This window comes from Neofelis nebulosa, chromosome 17 (genome assembly GCF_028018385.1).
Source record: "Neofelis nebulosa isolate mNeoNeb1 chromosome 17, mNeoNeb1.pri, whole genome shotgun sequence".
Classification (NCBI taxonomy): Eukaryota; Metazoa; Chordata; class Mammalia; order Carnivora; family Felidae; genus Neofelis; species Neofelis nebulosa.
The window spans coordinates 6294317-6318943 of NC_080798.1; the positions used below are offsets into that span (position 1 = coordinate 6294317).

The window sequence follows — 24627 nt, forward strand, 5'->3', positions numbered from 1 at the left end:
ATGGTTGTGGTGCTTGTAGGTGCATATGCGCATGCACAGGAGCGGTGAAAATGGCATCACACAGCTATCCAGTCTCTAGTATCGGAACTCTGTTCTCCCCGGTCAGCAATCACCCACCTGTCCTTTGTCTTTGGCTTCTGTCCACTGCCTGCTTCCACACTGTCCATGACCAAGCCCCAGGCAGCACCTCCCTCCTGAGTTTTGTCTCAGATGTGGCTGCCTTCCCCAGCCTCCCACTTCTGAAGGACTGTGGCTTTGGCCTGTTCCGCCCCTTTGTGGAGGGTCTCACCGAGCAATGGCCAGGTGCTGGCCACACCCAGAAACATTCACAGGACCATGCTGCTGCCCATGCCAAGAGACTGCAGCCAGGTGCCAGCCCGCCCCAGAAAAAGCTCATGAGAGTGTAGCAGCAGCATTTCAGGGATAATGGAAAATCACAGCACACATCTGGCACCAGGCTTCACCCTTAATGACCTTGTCCAGCATCAGTGAATGCGGCCATTGTCTGGGGTCTGGTGGGCCCAGGTGGCCTCACAGCCTCTACCAAATGTCCTCCCATCAGTGGAACCACTTCTCTTCATGTGGCCCGAACTCCTCCCAGACCCCACTCTGCTCCTGGAGATTCACCCTTCCCACCAGGGCACCACTAGGTATCGTGCTGCAGAGTTGCAGACTCTGCGCTCTGCCTGTTTACAGTCTTAATGGAATTTAAACCCTCTCCCTTTTCCTTTCTCCCTTTTTACTTCAGTTCCTGTGGCTGTTTCCAATTGTCCACTTTCTCTCCCTCTGCTTTTGGGGAGTGGTGCTTTTCCAGTATTCTCCCCTCCTGTCTCCATCCTCTCCACATGCAAAAGCGGCTCCCTGCCCTCCGCAGCTTCTCTCTCCCCAAGTTCACCTCTCCACACTGCATACCTGCTGAATTCTGAGGTTCAGGTTGTACATTGTTGTGTTAATCCTCAGATCAGTTTTCTAGGTGTGCAGGATGGTTTAGTGTTGGTCTGGCTGTATTTCACGGAAGTGAGACACACAAAAAACTTCCATGCTGTTCTGCCATCTTGGCTCCTCCCCCTCAGTCTTTTGGTAGCAGCTACAAAATGTTAAATTCAAGATTCCCTCTCAAATGCTCCATTCTACTCTCAATACAGATATTAATCTCATTGGTCAGGTAGGACAGTTCTTATTTGTGACAGTCCTCCTGGAAATCAGTGGCTGAAACAACTAGGTGGTTTATCATTCTCACATAACAGGAAGCCCAGGGATGCAGGTTGGGATGGGACAGGTCTCCTGGGCAGTTCTCTGCCTGCTCCACCTCCCTTAGCACTCAGCACTCTCTCTCCTTACAGCAGGATGGCCGCTGTATGACCAAGAAGGATGAATGGTGAGGGGCAAAGGCCTTTTTTTTATTAGGTTTTGTCTCATTTCAATGGAAATAATCCCAGGAGGTTTTTCCCAATTAGCTACACATTTTAATAATGTAATTTTGATAAGGATATTAGAGGGGCAGTGAGGTGGCTCAGTCAAGCGTCAGACTCTTGATTTTGGTTCAGGGCAACATCCCAGGGTTGTGGGATTGAGACCTGTGTCAGCTCTGCAGTGAGCATGGAGCCTGCTTAAGATCCCTCTGCCCCAGTCCCCCACTTGCATGTACTCTCTCTCAAATAAATTAATTAATTAATTAAAGATACTGGGGACTTTTCAAACTACATAGTCACACCTAAATAACAGAAGGTAAAAGAAAAAGATGGTAAACATTTCGCAGACCAAATTTAAATATACCTGTTATTAATATTAAATGACAAGGTAGTCAAGGATAACTGTGGGATGAGAGAGATTTTATCAGCAGACTTTGTTCTTTATCCGGAGAGTATAATATTGCATGCAACCCATGACCAGTATGATATGTGTTCCAAATAAGTCAAAAGTTATTAGTCCCCAGTGTTTTCTTATAGATTTCCTTTGAATTTAAGTTGATTTTATTTACCTGAATGTAAAACTAATTTGCCATTTCATTACAGATATTCTGATTCTAGTACCTTTTTAAAAAGTTGTTTAAAGTTTGTTCATTTTTCCATGCTCAGTGTGGAGTAAGACCTGGGACTCCATCCCACGAACCATGAGATCATGTCCTGAGACAAAAATCAAGAGTTGGATGCTTAGCCAACTGAGCCACCCAGGCACTCCCTGTCTAGTATCTCGGTAGAAAAATGGAAGGACTGATTTTGAGATTCCATTCATTCCATTCTCCCTTAAAGTGAGAGATCTATAAAAGGCTTGTAGTTGGGAAATATTCTCTCACTTCTGAGTCTCTATTAATATTAGACTGTAACTTAATAGAAAAAGAATCATGACATCACAAGTCTAAAAATATCTTTGGTAATTTGTCTAAACAGTATTTCACAACCATTTTCCACAATCATATTGTGCAGTGGACGGTATGTGTGCATCAGGAAAAAGAAGTTGGTAGTTAGCATGAGGAAGATCGTGGTCTTTCCCAACCAAGACAGTCAGAAGTAAACATTCAGTTTTATACTGAAGAGTCTGACTCTACTCTTGATGCCCGACTAATGGTACCCGTGAAACGTCATTACCTCTTACTATTCTGCTCATCTGGGCAGGGCAAGCTAAGAATAAAGCCTGAGAGGCCCTTCCCTTGGCAGTAGTTCTAAGTTCACAGTGTCAATGAGTACCATCACCCCGGCCCCACACAGGATGCATCGTAACAAAGTAGTCACCATTCCCTGCTTTCTCTAGCCATTTTCAGAACTTGAAAAGTCTACCCTGCTCTCCCGAGAAAGCATCATTATGTAATAAATATTCTGTGAACACTTAATTGTAGGGAGTCATCAATTCTTTACATCCAAACATCCTGTTCCAGTGGAGTAAGCACAAGTGCAAACGAGCAAAAAATGTTTCAGAGGGTAAATATGTGAGATTTCTAGTTATCAAAAGATTCCCATTGTGTATGTTCATTCTTGAGAGTAAATTCGTGAAGATTTATCTTTTCAAATTATGTCCCTGAGTACTCCAGCACAAAATATAGATTGTGCCTTTATCCTTACTTCTTACAGTATCTTCTTCTGACTTCTTACATTATCTTTACCCTTACTTCTTATTTTTCTATTTCCCAATACTTTTCATATGCCTGCTACTTTTCTACTTTCATTTAATGTTAATGGTACAACACATGGGCCTCATTTCAGCACAAAAGCGTGCAGAAATATAATCATATGGAGTATATTCATGAATAGGAGGCAGACTTTAGAGGGTGAGAGTTTGAGATTGCATTGCTATGGTATTTTCACTACAGCCACAAAAATAATATGAGATATACTATGGAGTATGTAACTCAAATTCAATTTATGAATATGTATTTCCAAAACTGTAGGTTTGAATCTAACATGAAAAAAAAATGTTGTGGATGACATTCAACCTAGAGAGCACAAGGATGTATTATTAGTGTTCATTATGAAATGCCCCAGTGAAGTGTGATGCACCTGGGCTAATAAAAGGCATATGATTTACTTAGGGTTACACAAAAGCTCATACTCATATTTTAGTTACTTAGATATGAGAAACAGGATATCCTAAATCAAATGGTATCAAAATGCAATTTCAGTGGCCAAATTTGAGACCTTCACAAGCATACTACTTTTGCGTTTTTCTTTTTTTCTTTTTTAGAGAGAGCATGAGTAGGCAAGAGGGGCTGAAGAGAGAATCTTAAGCAGGATCTACACTCAGCAGAGGGCCCAATGTAGAGGTTGATCCCAAAACCTTGAGCTGAAATTGAATCAGACACAACCTACTGAGCCACCTATGCACGCCTACTTTGGTTCTTTTGATTAAAATGTTCTCTACAACTTTCTCTTCAGTTTCCAAAAATAAGAGTAATTTTTATTCATCCATGAAATACAACTATTACCTTTCAAAAGAGGGAGAGACCATCATTCCCCCTCCATTTTCTCAATCCAAATGCCATCCCTAGTAACCTATCATTGCCACATGAAACTGTAATTCTTTCAATTTCCCAACCTACCATTTCATGATGATCTGACAGAGTAATCCTTTCCTATAATAATCAACAAAGACTCTCAATCATATCAACAAATCTAGAGAAATACTCGTGACCATAGAAAACATGGAAAATTAGATAATAGTTTTAGATCTATTCCCTAACACTTCCCATTGTCTCAGATTTATACTATAATGTATCTTAAAATTAGCATCCTATTTTTCCAGGGTATATAGCTATGACTAAGCACCACCTAATGAAATAGGTTCCTTTAACCTTACCGATGCTTTCTCTGAGACCACCATGGTTGACAAGTGAAATGTATTTAGTAAGAGTATAACATCAGTGGATTCCAAACTTGAGGTTATGAGTCATCAATAATAACGTAGCCTCAAGAAACCTCAAATAATTGAGTAAAAAACAGCTATAGGGGTGTCTTTCTGGCTCAGTCAGAACAACATGGGACTTCATCTTGGGGTTGTGAGTTTGAGCTCCACATTGGGTGTAGACAGGAAAATAAAATCTTAAAAAAATTTAAACAGAAGATGATTAGGTCTTTCTATAGATATACTTATTCCATTGAAACACATTAAATAATTTTAATTTTCTGTGGAATTTAACACCTAAGATTGGCTAATCCTCCAAATAGACCTAGTTCCCCCTAGTGTGAATTTTCGTATTGTAGTCCACTGAGAATTGGCTAAACAATTATCACCTTCATTACACATGTAATGTTTCTGTCCAGTATAAATTCTGTGTTTCCTGAGGTAAATATCTTGACACATTTGTATGATTTTCATGTGAATTCTTTCAAGACCACACATTTTTTTAATTACTGGAAGTCTGTACCTCTTAATCCCATTTGCCTATTTTAATCCCCTCCCCAAAGTTGTACATTTTTAAAAGTCTGATCACACTCATTACATTTGTAAGATTTCTCTCCAGAAAGAATTATGTTCCACAAGGTATAAGCTTTGGATAAGCCTTGCCATACATTCCATTTGTGTGCTTTCAGAGATTTATATTCTGATATCAGGTGAGATGTGAGCCCTGGTTACAAGCATTGCCACATACATTAGTTTCACGTGGTTCCCTCTCCAGGATGGAATCTCTGCTGTTGAGTAAGGCTTGATCACTTGCTTATTTTATCTGTAAGGTTTCTTTCCACTTTGAGTTCTTCCATGACACCCAAAGCTTAAACTTTGAATAAAAGCACCACCACACATGATATAGTTTATACTTTCTTTTTACATGTATTTTCTGATGCCTCATAAAAGCTTTGCCACACTCATTACATTCATAAGGTTTCTCTCCAGTATGGATTTTCTTATGCCGAGCAAGATGCTCGTACAGGCTTTGCCACACTCGTTACATTTGTTTCTCTCCACTATGAGTCCTCTCATGACCCCAAAGGTCTGAACGTTTACTAAAAGTCTTATCACATTTATTACATTTATAAGGTTTTTCTCCTGTATGAATTCTCTGATGTCTCATAAGGCTTGTACTTTCGGTAAAAGCCTTGTCACACACATTACATTTGTATGGTTTCTCCCCAGTGTGTGTTTTCTGATGCCTAGTAAGATTTGCAAATTGGGTAAATGCTTTGCCACACTCCTTACATTTGTAAGGTTTCTCTCCAGTATGGATTTTTCTATGTTGAGTAAGATGTGAACGCTCAGCAAAGGCTTTGCCACACTCACTACATTTGTAAGGTTTCTCCCCAGTATGAGTTCTCTCATGACCCCAAAGGTGTGAATGTTTGATAAAAGCCTTATCACATTTATTACATTTATAAGGTTTTTCTCCTGTATGAATTCTCTGATGTGCCATAAGGCTTGAACTTCGAGTAAAAGCTTTGTCACACACATTACATTTGTGTGGTTTCTCTCCAGTGTGTGTTTTCTGATGCCTAGCAAGGTTTCCAAATTGGGTAAATGCTTTGCCACACTCGTTACATTTGTGAGGTTTCTCTCCAGTATGGATTTTTCTATGATGAATAAGATTTGAACGGTCCGTAAAAGCTTTGCCACAGTCATTACATTTGTAAGGTCTCTGTCCAGAATGAATTCTCTCATGACTCATGAGGTTGGCACTTTTGCTAAAAGCCTTCCCACAGTCATTACATTTGTAAGAAATTCCTCTAGTGTATGCTCTCCTGTATTGTGCAGGTAACAAAGGATACTTAAAAACCTTCCTGTATTTGTTCCAAATGTTTTTGGTACTGGGAGGAATTCTTTGAAGTGGTGAGACTGAGGAACCACTGTTGACAGACTTCTCAGTCGGATTACAGTCACACATTTTCTCCTCATTGTGAAATCTCTGCAGTTCAGCCAGATGTGCCTGCAAATTTAATCCAATTCTATTTTCCATGCAGTTTATGTACTGGTTTCCAGCACCACTTCTGTTATTGTCCATTTTTAGCAAATTCCTCGTAAATGGCTCATCATCCATGAAATACTGGTACGCATTATTTCTTACAGAAACACTCTGCTTTTCAGGAAGAGTAACTGAGGTCTGATTAACTTGCTGGTCTTTTCTACAAGTGAGATTTTTGTTATGGGTCAAAGGCACTTCTTTGTAATTTCTTGCATCATATCCCCACTGACTCTCAAACTCATGCATATTTTCGCAGGATTCCTGGAGATCAAAATCCTTGATTCCATAACTTTCATTTCTCTCCAATATCACTAAGTGGTAAAATTTGCCTTTATTAATGTCCTCTGTTGGTGATAATTCCTTGATTGCAAATCCATCAGAAGGGATTCCTATCAAATAGAGATGGAAGATAAATCTTTTATACTAAATTACATAATTACACACCAAAATAATACTTTATACTGAACACAGGAAGTTTCTCAAGTATGGTATTCAAACAATATTGTAATATACAATGTTTGTAAGTTTTCTTTTTATAAATGTTTCCAAATCAATAATTTCTCTAATTTTAAGGTAATTTTTCCAAACACACATTATACACTATACATATTTTTTGCCCATGTAACTGGATAATGAAATGAAACTTCATAATTAGCTCATCCATACACTGGCTATTATATAACTGTGCATGAAATCATACAGATGTCTATCTTCCTTAATTCTTAATCTTTATAAAAATGTGTTTACCTGAACACGCTATTTCATGATTCAGTGATTCTCAACATATCTTTCATTTTTCCTACTGTGTGTTCCTTATGGAATGTAAATTCTGTCTTTAGTTCTCAAGGAAGAATTGTTTAGAATTCCAGAGAATATTATTTTCTGTAAATGTGGTTACTTATTAACTTAATCTGCTAGATCAATTTTTAGATTGTAATATACGGATTTGTTAAAAGACCTTGTTTCCTTCATCATATCCTCATACATTATTAAACACACATTATTATTAAACACCAAATCAAGCTGCTCTCCTGAGCAATCTGTACTGTGTATGAATAGGGGTCTTTCTACAGTGTGGGGAGGGGCAGGACATGTGGACACTGAGGTGGTTTGGTGCTCAAAATTAATATACCAGGAGATACCAGTATAGTTTGTTTAGCTCAATGAAAAATCTGAGGAAAGGCCAGGACCTGGATTCAGAAAAGCAAGAGTGAAACACAAGGAGTAACGGGCAATGTGGGAATGCTGCTTGTGCTTGCACATCTAAGGGAATATGATTGTGCTGTAAGTTAAACGCCTGACCTTGGAAAAGGTCAAAACAAGTTAACTGACTGCCTGAATGCTTAAGGATTATTTTAGGTATGCAGAAGACTGGTTCTCTTCCAAGAACTACTGAACCAAAAGCACAAGTGCAAAAGCACAGAATCAGTTATTTATGAAAATTCACCATAAGGTTTCCTTCTTTTCCCCAACTTTCAATAACCTTATTGTCTCTGAGCCCTATCTTTAAAGATGTCAGTGAAATTTGACTTTGCTAAGAATTTAAGGGTTTTAAATCCTATTCTCCCAACTCCCAGATTTTTTTATTTAAATTCTACTTAGTTAATATATAGTGTAATATTGGTTTCAGGAGCAGAATTTAGTGATTCGTCACTTACATATAACACCCAGTGCTCCTCATCACCAGTTCCCTACCTTAAGCTTTTCTGACTACTAATGTTCTGCAAATACCTAAACAAGCAGGAATGCAGAATTTCTGAAGAAAAGGGAAGTTAGAGTCCATTTGCCACATTATGATGCCTTTCCATTCTCAATCAAAACAGCTGCAATCATTCTCTTAAGAATAGGGATTTGAAACTCTTATGATCACGTCAGGGGCTCTCAATAGAAAATGCAAAGACATAAAAAGTTAGTTACCAACTTCTGGAGAGAAGTTATCCTCACCCAGGGAGACCAGGTTCCTGTAGTTCTCCAACATCACGTCCCTGTACAAGGCCCTCTGAGCAGGGTCCAGGCACTCCCACTCCTCCTGAGAGAATTCTATGGCCACATCCCTGAATGTCAACCGCCCCTGAAAGGAAAACACATTTCACCAAGTGGACAGGGAAAGTGTTCTTATTTGACACAAAACAAGAGAAGCACAGATGTGTAAAGACTGACTTAGCTGGAGTGAGTGCTCTTTGATCCATGCAATATAATTTTGAGCAAGTTACACTTAACATAAAATTAGCATTTTTAAAAGAATCATTCGGGGGCATTTAGTGCACTCACAAACATCACCTCTGTCTAGATCCAAAACATTTTTATCAGCCCGAAATCCTTTACCCATTAAGCAGGTGCTTCCTATTCCCCAGTCCATGGCAACCACTAATGAATGGTTTGTCTCTATGGATTTACCAATTTTGGATCTTTTCATGTAAATGGAATGGCGTCAAAAACGTGACCTTTTGCATCTGCCTTCTTTCACTTAGAATAATGTTTGAGGTTCATCCATGATATAGTGTGTATCAGCGGTACATTTCCTTTCTTCTGGATACAGAGTATTCCACTGCAGGACTAGACCATATTCACTCAACTACCGATGGGCATTTGGTTGTTATCACCTTTGGCTAATATTAGTAACTTGCCATGAACTTTGTAGTACAAGTAAGTGTTTGCATGCCTGTTTTCAATTCTTTTGGTTATTTCCTAGGAGTGGAATTACTGGGTCACATGGTTAATTTTTTAAGAATCTGCCACAGTCTTTTCCACAACACCTACACCCTTTTCACAGTAATGTGTCATGAGTCTACATTCTCCACATCTTTACCAACACTTTGTTGTTGTTGTTGTTCTTTTACAATAGTCATCCTAGTGGGTGTGAAATGGTATCTCATTGTGGTTTTGATTTTGCATTTTATTAGTGACTACTTTCATCAAACATCGCTTCATGTGCTTGTTTCATTTGTGTATCTTGTATGGAGAAATGTCTATTAAAATGCTTCGACCACTTATAAGTTGGGTTTTTGTGTTTTGGTTGTTGATTTGTATAAGTTCTTCATACATTCTAAGTTCTAGACCCTTAGTAGATATGTGATTAGCAAATTATTTCCTCCCATTTCCTCACCTATGTGATAATGTCCTTCAGTGCACAGACATGATTAATTCTGATGATGACCAATTTATCTACTTTGTCTTTTTCTCTTTCGATTTGGGATCATGTATAAAAATCCACTGCCAACCCTCAGGTCATGAAAATTTACCCCTATGTTTTCACCTAAGACTTTTATACTTGTAGCTCTCACACACAGTCTTTTGATTAGTTCTGAGTTGATTTCTTTATATAAGGCAGTTTCAATTTCATTCTCACACGGATATCTAGTTGTGCCAGCACCATTTAAGAGACTGTCCTTGTCCACTGTTTTGGGCACTACTGTAAAACAGGAATGGGTTACAGATGTATGGGTTTATTTTGTGGAAGTTCAGTTCTATCACTGTGATCTGTATTTCTAGCCTCTGCTGGAATTACACTTTTGATTACTCAACGTTTGTAGTTAAGGTTTGATGTCAAGAATTCTAGGTCCTCCAATATTTTCTTTCTCACATTTATTTTGGTTATTTGGCATCCTTACCAATTCAGTATTAGTTTTAGAATCAGGAATCCCATTTAGGCCAAAAAGGCTGTTGGGATTTTGCTGAGGACTGCATTACTCTTTGTATCACTCTGGAGAGGACTCCCATTTTACAGTCTTCCAATCCACAAACACAGGATATCTTGACATTTATTTAGGTTTTCTTTAATATTCCCCAGCAACTTTGTAGTTTTCAGTGTGTATAAATCTTCCATTTACTTTCTTAAATTTCTTCCCATTTGTTTCCTTGCTCATGTAAATGGAATTGTCTACTTAATTTCCAGTTGTTGATGGCTACTGTACAGAAATGCAACTGAATTTTGAGTGTTGATATTGTATTCTGTATTTCAATGAATTTATTATCACCGGTAGTTTGAGGATTCTTTATTTCTAAATATGAAATCATGTCTTCTACAAATATAGTGTGATTTCTTTTCCAATTTTGACACATTTGATTTATTTTTCCTCTGTATTTTCTCTGATTAGAAGTTCCAGTACAGTGTTGATATGCGGTGGCAAAATGGGCACACTTATTTTGTTCTTGGTATTAGGGGGAAGTTTTCAGTTGTTCACCAGTATGATGTTAGCTATGGAATTTTAATAATACCCTTTTTTAGATTGAGGAAGTTCCCTTCTACTTCTAATTTTTGAGTTTTTGTTGGATGCAGTATTCTGTATATGTCCGCTGAATCTAGCTGGTTTACACACAGTCCTCTATCATTGATGTCTGGTTGTTCTATCCATTATTAACAGGGAGCACTGAGGTCTCCAGCTAGTATACTAGAACTATCTCCTCCATTTTGCTTCAAAAAACTGGGGGCTTTGTTGATATGTACATATTGTTTATAGTTGTTTTATCTTCTTGATGGATTGGCTCTTTTTTCAATACATAATGTTCTTCAGTATCTTTGGTAACAGTTTTACAACTTAAAAGCTATTTCGTCTGATATTTGTGTAGGTACCCAACTAAGTTTCATTACTATCTGCCTGGAAAATCTTTTTCCACCTTCACTTTGAACCTATTTGTGTATCTCAATTGAGGCTTGGGGCACCTGGGTTGCTCAGTCAGTTAAACACATGATCTGGATTTTGGTCAGGTCATGATCTCACAGTTCATGAGTTCAAGCCCCGCATTAGACTCTGGCTGACAGTGGGAAGCCTGCTTGAGATTCTGTCTCCCTCCCTCTCCCCCACTCAAGCTCTCTAAATAAAGAGTTTTAAAAAACAGAGTGAGCCTTTTATAGACATAGAGTGGAAACATTTTTAAAAACTAATTCCTTGGGGCGCCTGGGTAACTCAGTTGGTTAAACATCTAACTTCGGTTCAGATCATGATCTCAGTTTGTGAGTTTGAGCCCTGCATCAGATTCTGTGCTGACAGCTCAGAACCTGGAGCGTGCTTCGGATTTTGTGTCTCCCTCTCTCCCTGTCCCTCCCCCACTCATGCTATGTCTGTCTCTCAAAAATAAACAAACATTTTAAAACATTAAAAAAAATAATTCCTTTATCTTTTATTGAAGAGTTTAATCTGTATACATTTCAAGTTACTACTGATAAGAATTACTTCTAACATCTGTTGTTTGTATATCTAATATTTTCTTTCATAATTCCTCCTCTTGTAGGTGTCTATGTGGGTGCATACTATTTTGATTGCCTTTATGTTCATTTTTCTATTTTCAAGTTATTTTCGGCATGGTTATCCTGGGGATTACAGTTTATATGTTAAACTAATAATATTTGAATTTCAGTTGATACTAATTTAGCTTTAATAGCATACAAACAACTGTTGTTATACAGTCACCCTTCATGTTCTTACTGTCAAAAATTATTTGTAAGAGATGTGAACAGATGTTTTATACACTCAAGAACAGATTTTTATTATTGTTTTACACATTTGTCTTTTAAGACACATAGGAAAAACTGAGTTAGAAAACAAAAATATAATAATACTGGCTTTTATATTCACTTATGTAGCTACCTTTACTAGGTTTCATCCATTTCAGCCTGAGGAACTCCATTTGGTATTTCATGTAGGCTAAGTCTGTAAGTGTGAACTCCCTCAGCTTTTGTTCCTCTAGGAGTCTCTTTTTTTTTTTTTTTTTTTTTCAACGTTTTTTATTTTTTTATTTTTGGGACAGAGAGAGACATAGCATGAACGGGGGAGGGGCAGAGAGAGAGGGAGACACAGAATCGGAAACAGGCTCCAGGCTCTGAGCCATCAGCCCAGAGCCTGACGCGGGGCTCGAACTCACGGACCGCGAGATCGTGACCTGGCTGAAGTCGGACGCTTAACCGACTGCGCCACCCAGGCGCCCCTAGGAGTCTCTTAATATCACTGTCAATTTTGAAGTATAGTTAGCCTCGTAAGGAATTCATGACAGGTTTTTTTTTTTTAATCTTTCAAACTTTTAATACCACAGGAGACTGCTTCCTGGCCTCCACAGTTTCTGAAGAGAAATAGGCTGTTAAACTTATTGAGAAGCCCAGTACATGAGAAGTTGTTTCTGTCTTGCTACGTTCCGCATTCACTCCTTTGTCTTATAAAAGTTGACTGATTATGTGCTTGCCAGGGATCTCCATGCATCTGTCATAGCTGCAGTTCATTGAGTTTTTGGATGTGTAGGTTGTTTTTGATAAATTTGACAAGTTTTCAGCTCTTATTTCTTCAAATATTCTTTCTGTCCTTTCTTCTTTATCCTTTCCTTCTGGGATTCCTATTACATGTATATCAGTATTCTTGATAGTGGTTTCTTAGTCTCTGTTCATTTTTCTTTTTTTTTTCCCCTTTTATTCTGCTTTTGTCCCCTTTCTTCTGTTCACACTTGATAATTTCAGTTAACTTATGTTTAGGTTCACGGATTCTTTATTCTTATTGTCTATCTGTTGATGAACTCTCTAGTGGATTCTCAATTTTGGTGTTTATACTTTTTTAACTCCAGAATTTCTATTCCATCCCTTTACTATAATTTCTATCTCTTTATTGACATTTTCTATTTGTTGGAACACTGTTCTACTTCTTCCATGTTTTCCTTTAGCTGAGGATGTTCAAGACAGTTGGTTTAAAATCTTTATTTACTAAGTGGAATGTCTGTGCTTCCTCAGAAAGACCATCATTAATCTGGTTAATCACAGTGAAGAAGTACAATCTTAAGATATCCTTAGATATCTGTAGTGACGTCAGCCTGGTAGAAGCAGCCACCATGGCATTCTTTGAAACACTAAGAAATTGTAAAGGACTCATGTATCTTCATTTAGAGAATGTTCCAATGAGGATCTAAAAAAAGCAGTTATCTCTACGTTTCCTAACATGAGAACAACTTCAAGATATATGGTATGTAAATATTTCAATTTGTAGAATAAAATATGATTAAACATTTGCTGGAGAATATATTCTAAAATCTCATTACAACATATAAATGCATTTTTAGAAGATTTGCACTAAAGAGAACATCAGTTCCCAATGAAGACAATCAGTGATGATGGAAGATATGACAGGCAAGGGTATATTTACTTCTTAGTTTCTAAACTGCATCACTCTGTGGAACTGAACCACAAAAATACATACTAGAAGGATTTAATACAAAAAAATAATAAATAAAAATAATATTTAACAATTAGTAAAATGAAAATTTAGCACCAGCCTCCCTGATGACAGAAGGTTCTGCAGCTATGTCTGGCTAAATTAAACATTTCTATCTAAAAAAATGTGCAGTGTAACATTTCCTAAATGAACACCATGGTCTGTATGAGATGGATGTGCTATAAATAATATGTGGCGCCTGGGTGGCTCAGTTGGTTGAGCAGCTGACTTGGGCTCAGGTCATGATCTCACAGTTCATGAGTTCAAGTCCAACATCAGGGTTGCTGCTGTCAGCACAGAGCCCACTTCAGATCCCCCGTCCTCCTCTCTCTCTCTCTGCTCACCCCTGCTCTCTCGCCCTCAAAAATAAACATTAGAAAAATAAAAAATAAAAAAATACTAATTTAAAGAACACTTACTGTTACACAAGTAGGTTGATTCTACACTTTAAAACCAATTATGTTAATAAAATAAAACACTCTCTGTATTCCTTATTCCTACATTGAACTTCCCACCCTATTCCAAAGAATTAATACTTTGGAGTCAGAAGCACAAGGACTCCCTTCTTTAAGGTCAAAAGGCATTTATAAAATAAGACAAAGCAAATCTACCCTGTCAGTCTTACTTTCCAGGGTTTCTCAGGTACCTGTGCACATTAATACATTACTAACATATGTAATCTCTTTAATCCTGGTTTATATGAGCTGAAAACGATCCAGAAGGGGTCTCTGAAGAATCCTTACTGCCCAACTCCAAGGACACCACAAAGCCTACTCCCATTTTCCAGTCCTTGCCTATGTAGAAAATCCTTCACAGGATTACCACCTAAAATGAGCCTTTTCATTAAGTTCTATGTCACTGGGTCACAGTGAGATGGAATCTGCATGGAGATGACAGGAGAGTGGGAGAAGGCCCTGGGTGTGAGTAAACATTGTAGGCAGGATACCTTGGAGACGAAGAAGATTAACAAGTCCAAAATGTGACATTTTAGGAAGAACAATCAATGAAAAATATGACTTTTACCCGGAAAAGAGCCATTCCTCCTTTTTTCCCTCTTCTGGTCTTCTTTCTCAGGTAAGGTTATACTGCATGACAAAAAGTTATGTTGCTTAATGTTTGGAATCATCATAACCCCTTCTTCTGCCATAATATACATATAGGGAGAACCTCACTATGGGAGAAAGATCGTCCTTTGCTGCCAACTGCAACAGGAGGGATACAGGGATAATAAACTCCTATATGGAGTTCTCCAAGTGCATTTTCATCCATTTCTTCAGAAAGCCCTCCCCTCCTGCTGAAACCTACATACTCTACTGCAACTGAATTGTCCTCTGTCTACCTGACACTGAGCCAAAGGGAGGTGCCTCATTCAAGTTCTTGGCTCCTCCTTAAGCAACCAACATGCAATGAATGGTTGATGCAGGACACAGAATCCTGTCCATTCCATCAATTTAGAACAATTCTTAAAGGCCACCCCAGGTCCAGAGCTCCCTGGTAGCCATACGGAGAGTTTAGATCTTTGTCCTGCTGGTGATGGCAAGCTGTAAGAAGGTTTAATGTCAAAAGATGAGATGATCAAATTTTTAAGATTTAGCTAGGATACACAGAAAGAGGGTGAAGCTGACAGAGGCGTGCCTCTGTCTCTAAGACTATGCTCCTGCCTCTTTCCTAGTGGTTTTCATTATTTTTGGAACTGGGTCACATTGTAAAGTCTAATGATAACTGCACACCCTCTCCCAGAAAACTGCCAAAGACAAACACACACCCAATCATTTCAGGGATCATTTCAGAGATCTTATTAGCTCATGTTCAGAATTCTTGGTCTATCGACTCATGTTAAAGGTGGGTGCCCTGGGGATCACAGGAAGAGTTACTTTACCAAGTTACCCTTAAGTCTGAGTGGAGTGAGCAGAACTGGGTATAAGTAAATTCTGAAATGGTGGCCTTGACATGTTTAAGTGGAAAGGGCTTGTCCTAATTCCAGATCATAACCTTTCATATTCCTGAAACAAGAGAAGCTTCTCTTTCATGGGTGTAATCAAACCCAAGCATTTAATTCCTTTTTTCAGAACAACTATATTAAATTACAAATAGTAACTAGTCCTGGAAAACATGAAAAAGGGTCACCTGTGGAGATGAGGTCTGAGCAGTCTCTGCATCATGAACGGATGGGCTCTGCTGGAACAAAGTTCCACATCAATCCAGCCCATCCATCAACATCTGTACTGAAAAGACAAAGGGGACTTGAGGAGAACATCTACTTAGTTGGAGACTTCAGCTCAGAACTCGGTAATGTAAAAGATAACTTAAGAGAAGAAGAGAACTGTTGAGTATTAAATTAACTGACTAAACTAGATTTTGAATGTTAAAAGATCATCAACATGCTTAACGCCTGTGTAATGAAATACTATAAAGTTATTTACCAGACATCAAAGAATAGTTCCAACATACGATAGACGGCCAAAGGCAGTGGGCCTGGGGCCCGTACTTGCCTCTGAGCGATTTTAACCGGAAAGGAACGCAGACACTCGGTACCCGAACCAAGCGACAGGGCTCGGAAAGTCTTATGGACACAACGCGAGAAGCAAAAGGGACGAACTTCCGGCGAGAGGGACGAGTGGGTTCCAGGATTTTACCTTACCAGGTGACCCCGAAACCTGGGTGTGGAGGAGGAGTTTGACGAGCGCGACCGCTGGTAAGAACCAGAAAAACGGAGACTCACTCACCCGAGCGTGCCCGTTGCTCAGCGCGATCCGCTTCCGGGTCTCTAGAAAAGCGCGCGTGCGCGTGCGACGTGGGGCGGGGCGGAGGCGGGTCGAGGACGCGACGGTTGGGAGCCGGGGCTTGAGTCACTGGATCCCGGCCTGCGCACCGTCTCTTTCCCTGCGTCTGCCGGTCTGTTTGTCCTTTCTCCCCGGCGGTTTCGAGCTCTGCTTTTGGATTCCCTCCAATCCCGCTGGTGTCGTTTGGAGCCAGGCTGGGTACAACGTTAGGGAAGGGTGGGCCGCTTCTGTTGGGAGCAGTGGTATTTGACAGGTTGAGCACGGTGCCCAGGGAAACGTTTGTAGCGACAGGTGGAGACGTGCGGCCAGCGAGGGAGGCGTAGCAGCACGGGGACCTGGGGCCGGAGGTCCTCGTGGGTCGACTGAGACCTGGACATGACAGCTCCTTGTTTAATGAGGCAAAAAGCCGGGGTGGTCAGTGTCGTTGATGGACGCTAGAATGCGAAATGCAAAACTCTTCTGTGGCGAATGTGCAATTTGGTACTAACCCCCCATCAGAGCTTTTCACTGAATTGTCACTTCTGCTCCCCATTCGCTGGACTGCGTTCCCTGGCGTTCCCCTCCAGGCCCTGGGCTGTGGGGGCGGAGGGCTGGCACGTTGCTTTAAAGGAACAAACATTTCTGCCTCTATGAGTGTTTATCAATTTTTCTCTCTTTAAATTTGATATTCGAATCCACACCTCTCGAGATGAACTATAAATCCAAACGCCTTTGAGACCTACCAGATGGTACCTGCATTTTGCTTAAGTCCTTAATTGCCAAATATCATTGCAATTTCAATTTTTAAAAATCTTTGTTCTCAGTTATTTTGGAAGACTACTTTATACTTTAAAATTAGATTTTTAAAAAGTTTATTGAGAGAGAGAGAAGCAAGTCTTATGAGGAATTTAACCATGTTTTAATTATTTTTTACCCTATAGACTTCTTTGTTTGACCTTTATTTTTCTGTAGGATGTAGAGAAAAGACCATTTATGGACATTTTGATAGGAATTCCCATTTCCCAAATACCAAGCATTAATGATGTCATCCCCACTTTAGTTTTTTACTGGTTATTAACTTTTCTTGTGCACTTTGACATACTTCTGAATTTTTAACTTCACTGATACAATACCCTGTTCATAAATAAACATCTCAGGAGGATAACCATACTCATTTTGGTTTTTTGTTTTGTTTTGTCTTGTTTTGTTTAGAGTTTTTGTGGCTATTCTTATTCATTATTCTGTAAGGTTTTTGCAATAACACTGCTAGTTTGAAAAACTAACTGATGGTATCTATATCAGGATCCAATTAAATTTATAAATTGGCTTAAGGAGAATTGACCTTTTTATAATGAGTTTTTCTACCCAAGAACATTATATAAATTTACATTCATTTACTTCTACTTTCATATATTTCAGGAATGTTTTATTTTTTTCCTACATATTGGCTTTACACATTGTTGTTAGGTTCATTCCTGGTCAGTTTATTTCATTTTATTTTTTTAAAGCTATTTATTTCATGAGCCCTTTTTCTTTTTCTTTTTTTTTTTTTGTATATCAATATTATATCCTATTAGCTTACTGAATTATTTTTCATAGTGATTTTACTTGCGTATCTACAGCCAACTCTGTGCTCATACTGATGTCCCTGACTTTGACCCCATACTTCAGGGTGCATTTTAGCCTTTCCCCCTTGCTTTTCTGTCCCTATCTGTATTTACCAAGTACTATGGCATCATATGCCTTTGAAGAGTTTTCCATCTATTCCTCCGCGCTCCCATGCTCTCTGCACACTGCCTATAACCCCCTCCCTCTGGCCTCATTTGGACCCTGCTCTAACACACCTGCAACCTTCCAACTCGGCCCCATTCTCCTGGACCTGCAGTGGCAATGCTCACAGCAGTTTAAGACATTTCACGTGGTAAATAATCATCTTGTTGTTGTAGGGATGGAAGAAGTAAAAGAGGTGGAAAGTGCCTCTATTGTCTGGCATCCAAGGTCAGGAGATGCCTGTATTCTTCCAACATATGAGCACATTGTCGAGATATACATGTGCATGCAGACCCTTTGAATATAATCACACGGGACTGGGAATGTGGGAGTACAGGCGAGTGTGTAAATGTGTGTGCTTGTGTTTGATGAGCATGTGCATGAGTGTGAGTTTGCTATGGAGTGTATGAGGGTGTGATTGTGTGAGGGTATATGGCTGTGCATTTGAGGATTATGTTGTGCATATGCACATGTGTTTGCATCTATGTGTAATGTGTATGTATTTGTATTTGTGAACTAAGGATTGTCCACCATTATGGTTCTAATGTCTGACTTAGACATGGGGAGTATTTGTGTATTTATGGTAGGGAAAACAAAGGATTAGTTTGAACTCATGTTTCTTAATAATAAAGTCAATTAGGGGCGCCTGGGTGGTTCAGTCGGTTAAGCATCTGACTTCGGCTCAGGTCCTGATCTCACGGTTTGTGAGTTCAAGCCCCGCATCGGGCTCTGTGCTGACGATTCAGAGCCTGGAGCCTGCTTGGGATTCTGTGTCTCCTTCTCTCTCTGCACCTCCCCCAACTTGTGCTCTGTCTCTCAAAAATAAATAAATGTAAAAAAAAAATTTTTTTTTAATAATAAAGGCAATTAGAGCTGATGACTGAAAACTCAGCAAAAATACAGGCGTGGAAAGATATAACCATCAAATGCTATTTAAATGAGTATTGGGGCCCCTGGGTGGCTCAGTTGGTTACACCTCCGACTCTGGATTTTGGCTCAGGACCTGATCTCACATTTGGTGATACTCAGCACTGTGTCAGGCTCTGCACTGACAGTCCGGACCTGCTTGGGATTCTCTCTCTCTCTCTCTCTCTCTCTGCCCCCCTCCCCCACTTGCATGCTTATACTCTATCGCTCTCTCTTTTTCTCTCAAAATAAATTTAAACATCTTAAAAATTAATTTAAATGAGTATTGTCTTATCTGAGCATTAAAGGAATTATTGAATCTGCCCATTTCATCATCTGATCCTGGTGCTTTTATTTGTGAGGGTCTCAGAAACTTATCCCTTTTTGTAGATATTGTTCTGTTTAGACTTCCTGTTAACACTAGGGAGATCAATATTGGTAAAGCATATCTTCCTAACAAATTTCCACGTCATGTACACTTCCAAATATATTGGCACTGAGTTGTGCAAATATTCCAGTGACCCCTGATGTAAATCATTGTTGGCATGTTCTTTGATTGTAACTCTGAAAATCCTTTGCATATACTTTGATTTCATTTCTACGCTTATAACTTATATGATAGTTCACCTTAGTGGTCTGAATATTAGCAACAACTCTACTTGGGGGTAGAATTTCTCAAGAGAGCAGAGAATCCATTGAAATTCAAGTGTTTCCTCAACAGTCCCTCATCTATCAGACCTCAGCATTTCCTGCCCTCCTCTTGAACACTTGTCCAGGGCTTGTGGAAAAGAGAGAGCTTCTCCCAAACACCTGAGAGATGCTAATTTGGAACTTATAATTGGTTTTTGGCAAGTAGCAACTGGGGGGAAGAAAAGCTTTTCAATATTCTCAGTTCCCCAAACCTGTGCTCTCACTGGAGTCCTGGATGAAATGATTATTTCTTCAGGAAGGGGAGGTTGCGGAATAATAAACCCAGACCTTAAGATCTGGCTGCCTCCCTCCTGCATGTACTGACTGCCATGACCTTCACACTGAGCCAACTGTTCTAACAGGAAGGAGTGAGTGTATTTTTGATTTCCATTTAATAGGCAGAGTCTGCAATGAAAATAAGCTTTTTGTTTTTTACATGCAGTTGTACTTTTCATTGGACCTTTACCTTATTATAGGATGTGAAGAGTAAATCAATTTCTTACCTTTGTGATAGTAATATCAAGTAATATCAACTACCAAACCCCAAGTATTAATGATGTCATCCCCAATTTCTTATTGCTTATTAACCTCATATACTTTGGTCTATTTTTGAATTCTTATCTCTACTCATCTATCAGTCATATTTAAGAAACATGTTTCATAGAGCTGCCTATCCATTTTTTCTTTTTTCTTTGTTTTTCAGAATACTTAAAAATGAGATCTACCCTATAATGGATTTTTTAAAATGTTTGTTTTTGAGAGAGAGGGACAGAGCATGAGCTGCGGAGGGGCAGAGAGAGAGGGGGACAGAAGATCTGAAGTGGGCTCCTTGCTGACAGCAAAGAGCCCAATGCAGACTCAAATTCATGAACTATGAGATCATGACCTGAGCCAAAGTCAAAGTCAGACGCTTAACTGACTAAGTCACCAGACGCACCCCTCTTTATTTTTTAATTTAAATTTTAGTTAACATAAGTGTAGTCTTGGCTTCAAGAGTAGAACCCAGTGACTCATCTCTTACACATAGCACCCAGTGCTCATCCCAAAAAGTGCCCTCCTTCATGCCCATCACCCAAAACCTATTCCCCCCACACACCCCTTCTCCAGCAACCCTCAGTTTGTTCTCTGTACTTAAGAGTCCCTTATGGTTTGCCTCCCTCTTGGTTTTTATCTTAATTTCCCTTCCTTTCCCCTATGTTCATCTGTTGAGTTTCTCAAATTCCACATGAGTGAAATCATGTTTGTTTTTCTCTCATTTATGTTGCTTGGCATAATAGTTCCATCCAAATTATTTCAAACGGCAAGATTTCATTCTTCTTGATTGCTGAGTAGTACTCCATTGCATATATATACCACTTCTTTATCCTTCATCAGTCAATGGACATTTGGGCTCTTTCCATAATTTGGCTATTGTCCATAGCGCTGCTCTAAACATTGGGGTGCATGTCCACTTGCCCCACTCTTAATGGATTTTTAAGTGTACAAATACATTGATGACTATATGTGCGATGTTGTACAGGAGATCTCTGGAGCTCTTGCTTAACTAAAAGTTTACCCTCATCTTTTTTTCTTTTTCAGAGTTTTCTTGCATATTTTTATTTGTATTTTCAGCTGTAGGGATTTTTTTTTTTGTAATAACATGCTTGGATTCAATAAGGAACTGGTGGTATCTGTTTCAGAAACAAATTAAATTTATAAATTAGCTTAGGGACAATTGATGTTTGATAATATGGAGTTATAATATGGAGTTTTTCTACCTAAGAACAATGATGTGATTTTATATTTGTTTATGTCTACTTTCATATATTTCTGAAATCTTATATGGTTTCTCATATACACTAGATACATTTTTATTGGATTTATTCCCAGGTGTTCTGTTTTTTATTTTGTTGTATTACTTTATTATTTTAAAATTTTATTTTTCATCCTTTGGTAATAGCACCTCCAATCCCCAAATGTAACTTGCCAATTGTAATTTTTTGTACACATGCAGGCACTTGTTTTGTATAATTTGAAGCCAGGGCATGGGTTCAAACTGATTTATAATATGTTATAATTGAATCGCCCCATTCAGTGGGATAATTAACTGCTATCCCCGTCCTACAATAAGAGCTGGTACGTGTAGGAAAGTCAAGGTGGAAATGCAGTAGAGGTGAAAAGAAAACAGCCTCCTTCCTAACCCTCACTTGCCATAAAACAAACTCCATCTAGATAAATATGAAATTATCTAAGACCTACAATCCATGAGCAGCATTTTTATTTTATCGCTGTTATGTAGAAATTAGGAACCAAAGGACAAGACAATACGGAAAAAGGTTTATTTTGCTTACATAAAATTCTGCACATTTATAGATGAAAGACTACATCATCCCAGTGTAAAATACAAATTGGAAAGTACATAAAATATATACAAAATGACAGCATCTATCTTGGATTTAATATCCTCTCATAAATAGGATAACTTGAAATCTGCAAAATAGAAGAAAATTTAAAATTTGGCATATGAGCCAGCTGTGAGAATAAGCACATACGGTCAATAACACTAATGTATCTTGAACCAGGTTTCATATAGAGTAACTGAAAAGCGAAGGACAAACCGACATGGTGACTTCACCAAACTGAACAGTACAACCATCCCGCCACATAGATGCTCCCCCAGGCCTGTGGCTTCAGTCCTCCAAGACCGGAGGCAGGGGACCCACGACTTAGCGCCTTTTCGGATCAAAGGGGAGGAGAGAAGTATGTTTACTTGGCGAGACGTTGGCAACAACATAGGAATTACACCCCGATACCTGTTCTCATCGTGAAATAATGCTCGGCCGTCCTAAGACCCTCAAAACACACCACAGTGCCTAACACGAAATCGGACACGAGCTCGTCAGCTCCGCACTCGGTGTTGGCAGTGCCTTTGCTCCGAGCGCCCCAAGTCTGACACGCGCGGTACCCGCAGTGTGGGCGGTAGCAGGGCCTTGGTCTCTCCCCGGGGGCTGCGCGCGCAGCTCTGCGGCAGCGCGGGTGCCTGCCTGAGCGCTGGCGGCTTCCCTCCCGACCCGGGGAGGGGAGCCCCGGGCTTCTCCTGTATCCCCAGCTGGAGCCCGGGGGCCCGGCGGCGGGGCTGGGACGAGCCAGCTCTCTGCAGGGAAGACGTAGGCCGCCTGGTTGGCCATGGTGTAGACGGTCTGCAAGGCCGCGCACAGAGGCGCCCAGAGCCGCCCGAGCCCGGAGCGCTGCTCCCAGGTCAGCGGGGAACGCTCCCGCTGCTCCCACGCCCCAGCCACGTCCTGACGGACCGCCTCAGACAGGGCGCGCACGGCGGTCACCAGCCTCTTCCGAAGTGGGGGCAGCCGGTCTCCCGGGGACCTGCACCTGCTCCGCCGCCCGGCGCCCCGCGCCCCGCGTCTCCTGCGCTGGGCACCCGCGGTCTCCTCGCTCTCGCTGCCCTGGCCCGAGTCCGGCGTCGTCCGTTTCCTCTTTCCCGGAGTCACACTGCGCTCACCTGCTGGAGAGGCCCCTGCGGAGGCAGCACGTGGCCGAGCGCCCCGCCAGCTGGAGTCCCGGGGACCCCACCCCCTCGGGTGAACCCCGCCGGTCTCCTAAGCCTTCCTGCCCCGGCTCTGGGACGAGGCGAGGCCAGGCCCGGCACGGGTCCCCCAGAGCTCCCTGGATTCCAGGGCCTCCTCACCCGATGCAGCCCCTCAACAACCCTCTGTGCCCACGCCCCGCGTGCTTGACCTGCCTTCCTCTCCGCGCACCTCCGCCCCAAAGCAAGATCCTACCTGCTGCTGGGGGGCAGGTGCTGTCGCTGGAAGTGACTTTCCTCTTGCCGGAGCCCTCCCAACTGGAGCAGCCTTCCGATTCTGCGGACAAGGCCAGAGGTTTTGTGACCGCCTCGGGCCGACCCCTCGCGGCCCTAATCCGTCCTGCACACGCGAGGACCGGGGCTGGCAACCAAGGCCAGGCTCCCAGCTCTTCCTAGAGCCCAGGATGTGCGAGGGTGCCACCGAGCTCCAGTTCCCTGACCGGGGAGACTGAGCCGCCCCACGTCCTGTGGCCCCTCCCCAGCAAAACCAGCTCTCACCTGATCCGGAAATGCAGCTGTCCCTTTTGGGCTCACTTTCCCTGGGATCCTCCTCCTCTGTCTTGGGCTCTGGCCCTGGGGGAAAAGAGGCCGTTTGCGCGAGTGGCCTCTCTCGAGGCCCGCAGAACCCTCTAGTCCATCCCAGAGCCCGATTTGTGGACGGTTCTCTCAACACAGCCTGTTCAGCCAGGGTCCGAGGTGAACCTGAGCAAGTTGGTCCCGGGGGATCAATGCCCCGTTTCTCAAAGCCTCCCTGGAGCTGGGTGATGCTCCCTACCACCGATTTCCGAATACAACCCTGACCCCTACCCCTCCTTCCAGCCCCCACACACAAACCACCCGACTCCTACCTCGCCTTTGGGTGCGGCTCTCTCTCAACGGCGACAGTAACGTCTCCTCTTTCCCTTCCAGTGCTTTCTCCGCCACATCTGAGCCGCTTTCTGTGAACGAGTTCTGGTGGCAGGGCGGCCGGTCAGTGGGGTGTCGCACGGATGAGCTGCGGGGCTCTGACCCTTCTGTTCCAGAGTCCATCTGGAAGCCCCCGGGGACGGCCTTCTCCCTGCACCGCCAGGTCTCCCAAGTGCAGACTGGCCGCTGGCACCTGCCTTTTATAGGCACCCTCGCAGGGCGTGGCTCGCTCCTATTGGCTGGAAAAATTCCACCTTCCTGCCGCTCTGGAACCTGGGCTCTCGCGAGAGATGGAACGTGGCCGCTCGTGCTTCCTGTGGGGGGCCCCACGCAGCCAAGGGGAGCCTTTTGCAGGGGCCTGTCGTGGTGACAAAAAGCGGGACAACAAAGCCAGGGGGCAGAGGGACTGGAAGGCTGGGGACCCCTCCCTGTCTTACT

The 24627-nt window shown here is 41.4% G+C and overlaps 2 protein-coding genes across 2 annotated transcripts in view; both read right to left on the minus strand.

Annotated features, from left to right (window-relative positions):
• Window positions 1-16352, minus strand: part of LOC131500139 (uncharacterized) — a 53082-nt gene extending 36730 nt beyond the window's left edge. Inside the window, 7 exon segments of the mRNA XM_058708914.1 lie at window positions 5155-5364; window positions 5367-5386; window positions 5388-6774; window positions 8303-8456; window positions 14599-14660; window positions 15703-15795; window positions 16302-16352. Of these exon segments, the coding sequence (XP_058564897.1) occupies window positions 5155-5364; window positions 5367-5386; window positions 5388-6774; window positions 8303-8456; window positions 14599-14613 (1786 nt within the window). The 5' untranslated portion in view covers window positions 14614-14660; window positions 15703-15795; window positions 16302-16352.
• Window positions 16353-22007: 5655 nt separating this feature from the next.
• Window positions 22008-24397, minus strand: LOC131499593 (protein FRG2-like). Its single transcript, XM_058707688.1, has 4 exons — window positions 24132-24397; window positions 23782-23856; window positions 23480-23560; window positions 22008-23214 (listed from the first exon to the last, which is right to left on the minus strand). The coding sequence occupies exons 1-4, from the start codon at window positions 24310-24312 to the stop codon at window positions 22556-22558; spliced, it is 996 nt and encodes a 331-aa protein (XP_058563671.1). The 5' UTR covers window positions 24313-24397; the 3' UTR covers window positions 22008-22555.
• Window positions 24398-24627: the final 230 nt, after the last annotated feature.